This window comes from Primulina eburnea, chromosome 2 (assembly GCF_022965805.1).
Source record: "Primulina eburnea isolate SZY01 chromosome 2, ASM2296580v1, whole genome shotgun sequence".
Lineage (NCBI taxonomy): Eukaryota > Viridiplantae > Streptophyta > Magnoliopsida > Lamiales > Gesneriaceae > Primulina > Primulina eburnea.
In genome coordinates this window covers 10,978,376-10,987,851 of record NC_133102.1, presented here as the reverse complement: position 1 = coordinate 10,987,851, position 9,476 = coordinate 10,978,376, and the positions used below count along the sequence as shown (strand labels likewise).

The 9,476-nt window shown below is 41.2% G+C and overlaps 1 protein-coding gene across 3 annotated transcripts; it reads left to right on the top strand.

The window, feature by feature from the left end:
* The first annotated feature begins 5,728 nt into the window (after positions 1 to 5,728).
* Positions 5,729 to 8,786, top strand: LOC140822961 (protein FAR1-RELATED SEQUENCE 8-like). Of its 3 annotated transcripts, none has more exons than XM_073183995.1 (2): positions 5,729 to 5,882; positions 6,378 to 8,786. In XM_073183995.1, exons 1-2 carry the CDS (start codon positions 5,808 to 5,810, stop codon positions 8,616 to 8,618), a joined length of 2,316 nt encoding a protein of 771 aa, XP_073040096.1. In that variant the 5' UTR covers positions 5,729 to 5,807; the 3' UTR covers positions 8,619 to 8,786. The 3 variants fall into 3 exon arrangements, with proteins under 3 accessions (XP_073040096.1, XP_073040097.1, XP_073040098.1); XM_073183996.1 differs by having other exon boundaries at positions 5,823 to 5,930; XM_073183997.1 differs by lacking the exon at positions 5,729 to 5,882 and adding an exon at positions 5,954 to 6,095.
* The last annotated feature ends 690 nt before the right edge of the window (positions 8,787 to 9,476 follow it).

The following is a 9,476-nucleotide window of genomic DNA, read 5'->3' as shown; positions in this document are numbered from 1 at the left end:
AACGGTGAATTGCATGTCGATCTGTGAAATCCCTTAGTTTTCGCTCTACTGGACTATGACTACCAACGTGTATCCAACTTCATATCTCTATGTAAATTGTAGATCCACGGATTATGCTACTTGTTCCTATCGCAAGTTATTCTCTCGAACTCACCCACAATATTAGATATTATTAAAGTTAGCTAGGCTTTAACAATTCAATGTAAAATAATAGCACAATCAAGAATGAATCAAAAGTCGAGAATTAAATATTCAAACAACGGTTCGGGGTCGGATCCCCTAAATCCTAACTACAATAAAAGAGTAAAGAGAAAACGCTGTAGAGTTCTTGTTCCGGTTCCGTTGAGCTATCGCCTGCTGCAGTGCTCTCCCCTCCAAAAAAAGATGAAAATATGATGGTCTCCCTCTGAAAAAGTGATGATAAACGGCGCCCAATCTCGTGTGTATCGTTTTTGTCTTGGATAGAGTCCCTCAAATTAGAAACAAATCTTCCCAGATCTCGCTGAATATCGCGTCTCGCTAGGGCGGTATGTTTTGACCGCTGGGGTGAGTGGTTCTCGAATAAAAATCCTTGGCCGCGTCTTTGGTTTCGCTGGGGCGGTCAGAGAGGTTCGCGCAACAACTCCTCGTCCAAGCAAACATGCTCGCTGGGGCGGTCAAAAGCGAGGAGTTCTCGATGCTATGCATATAAAATCCCACTTTTTGGTCCAATTCCTACAAAACAACCACAAAATACACGAGATCAGCCAAATGCTAAATAATGCTAGACAAATGCTAAATTAAACTAAAACAAACTAATATGATGCATGAATGCGACTCAAAACCAACACTAAGAACACGTAAAAACGAGTCCTATCATTGAGATATCGAGTCCTCCACCAAACAGCAAATGTTTCAATAGTTTTATGATCTGGCTGTGCTATAGACCCTAGAAATCTCTGTGGCAGTGTAGAGAGAAGCTGCACTGTGGCCTTGAAAAGTCTTCTAGAGGCCACTTCAGAAGCAATATGAGTGAGGTCCACCGGGAAAGATAAAGTAGCCTGAGGGACCGCCAAAAACTGATATGCAAACAAGGACGGATTATAAAATTCAAAAGACCAGCTGGACGTGTCATTGTAGGGTGGACGAGTAGAGGAACAATCCACCACCAGCGACCTCTGATGAATATACTGGGTTAGTAATAAGGCAGCAACATCTCCGGGGAGCGATAATGGAAATCCTGAAAAGCTCCAACCCATAGAGGCTGTGTTAGGCAGGCGATAGTGGGTCGCGATGGTAGATTAAAAGACTCCAATTTCAGATGCTGCAGATAATGCATCAAGGCAGGAGCAGACAAGGTCAAACGGCTCCCCATTAATGACGTGGTGCGCAACATGGTCTGGGGACCAGCGGGGAAATCTATCACACCGGGAAAGTAGGAAAATGCCCATACCTGCAGGAACCATGATATCCCTCCCAATTTGGAAATGGGGTCGTGACGCACACATTGATTCAAACCACGCTATACGGACCCCAACAACATGGTTGCCAAATTATAAACCTTACATGTACTGAGAGAACACGCCAAGGGTAAATATTCAGAAGAAGGTTTGCCAGACAAAGGGCAAAATATATATTGGCATATCAACACCCAAAGGAACATGGTGTGCTCAACTTCAGTGGGAATGCCGAGATTATAGAACCACTCTTTGACCACAGCCCTATAAGACAGATAGCAGTAGCGAGTGTGGGCCAAAGCAGGAGCGGCAGAGTCATCGATGAAATAAGGGGAATCCGCCCCCAGCACAGGCAACCCCAAGAGCAAGGATATGTCATAGAGGGTTATGGATAAAGGGCCAAAGGGAAGGATGAAGACATTACAGGAAGGGGACCAAAACCTGAGGATGCAATCGAATAGAATTGACTGCCTGGTTATCTTCACCTTAGAAACCATGACCAGAGGCCATAACCCCTGATGGCGCCACTGCCGTCCAAAGTGGGGTTCCAACGGTCTATCCATTCGATCCAACCATCAGGAACCCGTGGCCACGACTTGAATTGGGATGGTTCACCATGAGGGAGTAAATGTCGTGATAGCAGCAAATCCCTAGGCTGTAGCGAAGGCAGGGGGAAGAACGACTGATGTACCGGTGGAGAGAATTGATTGGCCGGATAATAAGGATGTCTGATAGGTTCGATAGTAGCAGATGCGATGGAATTTGCAGCTTTGGCCCTGCAATCCAATAACAGATATATAAGAACGCTGCAATACAAGAATCAAACAGAAAATCATGCATAAAAAATCGCCCATACCCGGCCTTAGAAGCAACCACAAAGGGGTGAGAGATCCCAGAACCGATTGAAAGTTGATTAGCCGCTGGTACACCTACACGAAGTTTGTTGGTATCTTAAACATCTTTACCCAACAACTGAATTACTAGCCAAGGACATACCAGACACCTACGAGTGAATCAAGGGAGTAGCCATCACTGAAGTGATAATCGAAGCCGAAATAATGGCAGGAACAGATGGGGTAACTTTTACCGCAGATGAGGTCGGAGTATTAAGAGCAGTAAGAGGTTGGGGATGATGTTGCAGCTGGCGACCTGTAAACCAACAAGACATAAATAAAGCAATTCCCCACGCTTCCTTAGGACAAATATAACACATACCTATCTTTTCCAGCTTCAATATGGGTTGCAACAGGGACAGAACCAGAGCCAACAGATTGATTGGGGTCAAAAACCACTGCATAAACGCAAGAAATGTTCAGAAAAATCAATGGCTACTGATGTATAGCACAGGGCCAAATAATGGCCACTTTACCGCACATACAAAGCAACGGCTAATGAATGGCCTAACAATATCAAATCCATAATTCCCCTCAGAAACCTGGCGTCGAAAGAGTTAACTCAATTGCACAGATAAACCCATTGTCCATCATTTGTTTTCTCGGATGCAAAATCAAACAAAGCAGTAAAAAGAATTGCAAGTCATTCACCACGACAAGCAATATTCAAGGAATCAAGAAACACTGAGTAATGATTCAAGAAAGTGAATGAGGAAATACCCATGGCCATCGTTGAGTTCTGACCCGAGCCGAGGAGAGCACTCGCTCTTGCGGAAGAAGTCTGGCCAAAACACGAAGGTACACTTGTAGATAACCCAGAGACGACGACAAATGGATTGGGGCCAAGATTGGAGCCGGCGAACGCCACGGGCAATGTGGCAGCGGCGGTAACGAAGGCATTGGCTTGCGAAGAAGATGAACCTGTGGCGCTGGAGTCGCAGAGAGGCGCCGGAAGATTGCCTCGAGCCACTGTTACACCATCGGCAACCACAGCAGGGCTAGTGAACGCGATGGGCGGCACGATGGAGGCGGCGACCGAGACAGAGAACGCGCCCACAATGCTTGGTTCAGAAGGGTGCACCGGAGATGATTCGTCAACCATCGTGAAATGTTCGGCAACCACAGTGTAGGGGAGACGACGGCGGAGGCGAGATTAATTGAATCTAAATAACAGCACGGTTCCTCAATGACAGCCGAAGGCGATTTGGTGAAGAACGCGAATGAGAGAAGCCTCAGTGGAGCAATCGGACGAAGCGGCGTCTTCCACACGAGCGATGAGAGCAAGCGGACTGAACGGCGGCAGAGAAAATCGAAGGGCTTAGGGGCGACGACCTCCCGATAGCAGCGGGGAGCGAAGAGCAACGAGCGGGAAGAAGAAACAGAGCTGAAGATTGGGGATTTGAATTGAAGGGAAATTGGCGTGAAGAAATCAATAAAGAGTTGGGATCGGCCCAATCTTACTAGCCCCACTCCACGATAAATTCTCACGGGCCATTTCAAATAAGAGAATTAAAGCTAGTTTACATACAAGCATATTGGCCCAATGGGCCAATGCTTGCGGGGGCAATTGTTTGGGCTAAAAATAATTGATTATGAGGCCCACATTGATCACAAGCCCAATTAAATTGTATAGGCCCGTTAAGTATGGTGGATTGAATTTTATCGATTCAAAAACTGGTCACAGAGCGCCAAAAGAGAGAAGAACGTGGGAGGTTGAGATCGTGGAGTGAAAAGCGGAGAACGTGGATCATGGGGGAGTGGAGTGAAACAGCACAGCAAGAGGGAGAAAAAGGATCGGCAAACACTGACAGAAGACTACACACACAACTCTACACAGCAAAAACTTGCAAAATACTCTCCATAATTCTATTTTCAAGCGTCTTATTTCTGAAATATTTTTCATTCCATTTTCTAGCATTCTTCGTCTAGATTTCATCAGCTTTCTTTGATATATTGTTGTGTTTTGTAATTTTCTACTGATTTGTTGATACAAATTATGTCAGTGGTTTATTTTCATCAAATTCCAATAGTTTTTCTTCATTTTGACGTTATAGTTGCTTTAGGAGACTAGAACCGACGGTCGAATTTAGAATTCACGTCGCTTGAATATTTAAGAGTTAGATTTTTATCATTTTCACACAAATCGGTGCATTTTCGCACCTGGCACGCCCACAACACCAAATATTGTGCAAACAATTAGTTTTTGTGATTGAAAGTAGTGTTTATTTTAATTAATTTATTGTTATTGTACAATAATATATTTAAAATATCTAAAAAAAATTTATCACGTGAATTTCTGATCGGATATCAAGTAGAAAAATCTTACCCAACACCACATATATATATAAGTCGGGGCACGATATTACCTGAACTCGCTATTATTGAAAATAATCCGATACAATTGGGTAAATATCTGATTAGGTCGGGTACCAGAATGACCACCTCTACAAGTTACTCCCCAAAAACTTATAAAGCAAATACTTGAGTTAGACGGTCTCACGGGTCGTATTTTGTGAGAAGGATCTCTTATTTGGGTCATCTACGAAAAATTATTACTTTTTATGCTAAGGATATTACTTTTTATTGTGAATATCGGTAAGGTTGACCTTCTCACAAATAAAGATTTGTGAGACCATCTTACAAAAAACCTACTCAACTTATAAATAGGCTCTACTCTAGAGTTGAAGGGATACTCTTATTTCAACTATTAAAATTAAACATTTTTTTTGGGTATATTTCTTGATGTGCTAACTAGATTGAATGTCAAATGATTTTTCTCTAGTGTGTCTTGACGTCCATTATGTTTTCTCGTGACATAAGGGACCTCCCAAAATTGCTTGTTAGGAGCACGGAAGGTAATTACCTTGAATGACCGATCATATAGATGTACTTATTACGGGTAACATTAATTGTTTATGTTAAATACTTGTGTGAGACGGTCTCACATGTTATATTTTATGAGACAAATATCTTATTTGGGTCAACCATAAAAAAATATACTTTTTATGTTAAGAGTAATACTTTTTATTCTGAATATCGGTAGGGTTGATCCATCTCACAGATAAAGATTCGTGAGACCGTCTCACAAAAGACATACTCTTTGTTTATAGCATTATACATCATGTTTTACAGAGTAAAATTATTGCTCTAAAAAACGTGATTGTCATGACGCAAAATGGAGATGGATAAAAAATTAAAAATGATAGAAGTGAAATTTTTGTTTGAGTTGAAAAAAAAAATTATTATAATCAAATATCGAACTCGAGATTTGGTCGTAAATTTCAATATTAGTATGAAATACTACTAGTCGATGTTATTCTTTATGATTGGAAATGGCGGCCCAATTATAATAACAAGATAATATATGTTCGAACCCAAAAATAAAAGCCTTGTTTAAGAAAAAAAATACAAAATAAAGGTATGGTGGGACTAACCTCACAGGCTTTGACGCAACATCGCGTGACACTCATCTCACGGCATGGCGAACGACACCGTTTTCTCACCAGCCGACGCTGCCATCCCTCCGAATCCGGATCCCGGTATCGAACTCAACGTAAGCGCCTCCCAAATTTCCATTCCCATCGCCTTTACGTAGTAATCAGTACGCCTACTTATTGTATTTAGCATCACTCGCGATCCATTCCTTCTTTAGCCCCATTTTTATAATATTTTCCGCCAAATTTTCTGAACAAATGGTTGCCGTTTTTCCATTTGAAATCTGTTAACTGAATTGCGACGTTGAATGTTCAGCGAAAGCTGAAGTTGAGTGAGTTTAAAAACAGAATCATGATTTCTCTGTAAATTTTTGCCATTGTATGTGCTTTTGTTATCATTATATACATAGTTCATATTTTAAGGTATTAGGAATTTACCTTGTAATTTTGATGTTTACGGGCTTCAAGGATGATCGATAAATCTTTACCAAACTAGAATTGGCAGTATTTTTTGTTGCACGAAGATTTTTCATTTAATGAATTCTTGGCAATTTTTGGTGTATCTTCGTTCCTGTTATTATGCTTTTGTGACTTTTTCTTGTATTTCGCTCTAGGTGGATCGATATGAAGAGGGTGATGAACTGGTAGATGATGAAAGAGAAGATAACTTCGAGTTTGAGACCAATGATCTTGAGCATGAGGACAACCAAATGCTTGGAGCTAGAAGCAATGATCTTAAAAGTTCCATTCAGCAAGTGTTTGACATCGAAAGAAATGACCTTGGCGATGATGGAGGGCAAATTCTTAGTATTGACGGTGGACACATGCTTGAATTTGGAACAAATGGTCATGAGAGCAACAGTGTGCAAGTTATGGAGGTTCCGGGCAATGACCACAATAGCAGGGGCAACCAATTTCCTGATATTCACGGGAATGGTAATCCCGTCACAATAGATGATGGTACTGGGGGTAAGTCTTGTCTCCCTCCTGCCATGGGGATGGAGTTTGAGTCGTATGATGATGCTTATAACTATTACAACTGCTATTCCAAGGAACTTGGGTTTGGTATTAGAGTCAAATCCTCGTGGACAAAGCGGAGCAGCAAAGAGAAGCGTGGGGCAGTTCTGTGTTGTAATTGCGAAGGTTTTAAGGCAATGAAAGAAGCAAGCACTCGAAGAAAGGAGACGAGGACTGGATGCCCAGCAATGATTAGGCTGAGATTACTGGAATCGAACAGATGGAGGTTAGATGAAGTTAAAACAGAACACAATCATTTGCTGGACCACGAAAGAGCTCAAAACTCCAGGTCACATAAGAAGATTGATGCAGGAGCCAAAAGGAAGTTGGAGTCCTCTGTTAACATAGAAGTGCAAACAATCAAGGTATATCAAAATTTTTGTGCAGATGCAGTGAGTTATCAAAGCTCAAATGAAAAAGAAATTAGCAATCATGTACAGCAGTCAACACACTTAAAACTCAGAGGCGGCGACATGCTTGCACTTTATGAATATTTTCATCGGGCGCAACTTTTTGACCCGAACTTTTTCTATGTCATGGATTTAAGCGATGAAGGTTGTTTAAAGAACGTGTTTTGGATCAGTTCTAGGTCTAGGGCTGCCTATAGTTATTTTGGTGATGTCGTCGTAGTTGACACAACATATCTTTCGGGAACGTATATTGTCCCGCTTTTGACGATCACTGGATTAAATCACCACGGTCAGTCTGTATTGCTGGGTTGTGGTTTTGTTGTTGATGAAACTATGGAAACGTATATTTGGTTGATGCGAGCCTGGCTTACATCTGTTTTAGGACGACCTCCACAAACTATAATCACAGACAAGAGTAAGGCATTGTGTGGTGCAATCTCTGTAGTTTTTCCAAGGGCTAGCCACCGTCTTTATCTACCTAATGTGATGCAGTACATTCTTGAAAAAGTAGGAGAAATGAGGGAGTCAGCTCTAATCCAGACATTACTAAACAGAGCAGTGTACAGTTCAATGAAAGTAGAAGATTTTGAAATGGCGTGGGAGGAGATGATCCAGCATTGTTCTATCAAGGATCGTGAATGGCTTCGAACTTTATACGACGATCGAGAAAGATGGGTTCCAGTTTATTTGAAAGATACTTTCTTTGCCGGAATATATACTTCACAACCAGGTGAATACATGTCTCCCTTTTTCCACGGGCATTTACATGAGCAAACCACTTGGACTGAATTCTTTAATTTTTACGAGTTAGTTCAACAAAATAAAATTTATCGGGAATCTCTGAACGATTTAGAGTCAAGAAACTTCAGACCAGTGTTGAGAACTAGTTGCAACTACGAATTGCAGCTTTCTGAAGTGTATACCAAAGATATATTCTTGAGATTCCAGGAAGAGGTGGTGTTGATGGCTAATTGTTGCATTGTAACTCAAATCCATGCTAATGGGGCAGTTATCACCTATATGGTTAAGGAACGGAATACCGAAGGAGATTCCCAAGAATCAAGAAATTTTGAAGTTATGTTCGATAAAGTAGGTCTAGAGGTTCGTTGTATCTGTAGTTGCTTCAACTTCCGAGGATACCTGTGCCGACATGCCTTAACTGTCCTCAACCACAACGGGATTGAAGAAATCCCGAGCACGTACATTTTAACTCGGTGGAGAAAAGATTTGAAACGAATGTACGCTCGGGATCTCGGATCTAACACCATTGACATTACTAACCCTGTTCAGTGGTATGATCACCTTTCTAGACGAGCAATGCAAGTTGTTGCAGAAGGGATCACAACTCAAGATCGTTACATGGTTGCTAGGCAAGCATTCAGGGATTCGTTAAATAAGGTTCGTCTGGCAGACAAACATGTACGATGACGATGCAAGTAGATTTGAAGCATTCACTCATATTTCATGTTTTAACTAATTTATACAACGTTTCAGACATGTTACTGTGCAGTTGGAAAATATGAAGAGAAGTGTAGTTAATGTAAATTGTAGTGCATTTGTCGAATGAATTTGATATATAGTAATAATGATCTCTGAAAATTGAGCCAATTACTAAAAACCCAATTTTTTCCGCAGATATGAATGAGCATGCAACTTTGGATTCTTGATTTAAAAAAATTGTATGACAATAATATAAACAATGCACTTGGTCCATATGGATGTCAATATGCCATATATATGAGTCTGGTCTGCTCGGCTATATTGAAAAAGTGTAGTCTAGAACTGAAAAAGAGGAAAACTAATTAGTTATTTAGGAACTGATCCGGGGATTATGCAAACCAAACTGACTCAAATGAAAATTTTCAAAATATATTTGAGGCTGATGGAGTCACCCGGGAGAACTTCTCCTTGTGTGGGAAAACCATGGGATCATCGTCCCAATTCAATGGTCAGCAATACATAGGAGAAGTTCTCACGGTATATCACAAAGTTTACCGTCGCCCACATACAAAGCATCAATCATCCTAAAATAGTTGAGCATTTGCTGACAAACCCATTGCGTGGTGGCGTGATCAATCACAACTGCATGCATATTTCCTTACGTGAGCCCCATGCATGAGCTATTTCGGACCTGATTTCCCAAAGAATCGCATATAGCTGTGAAGAACGCTTACTTTTTGAAAAATTTCACATTGTTTTCTAAAAATATTCAATACTAGCAACCAACCCAACTTGGTTAATTAATGCGGTATGACAGCAAGTAGGAGAGGTAAAATAACCGAATCG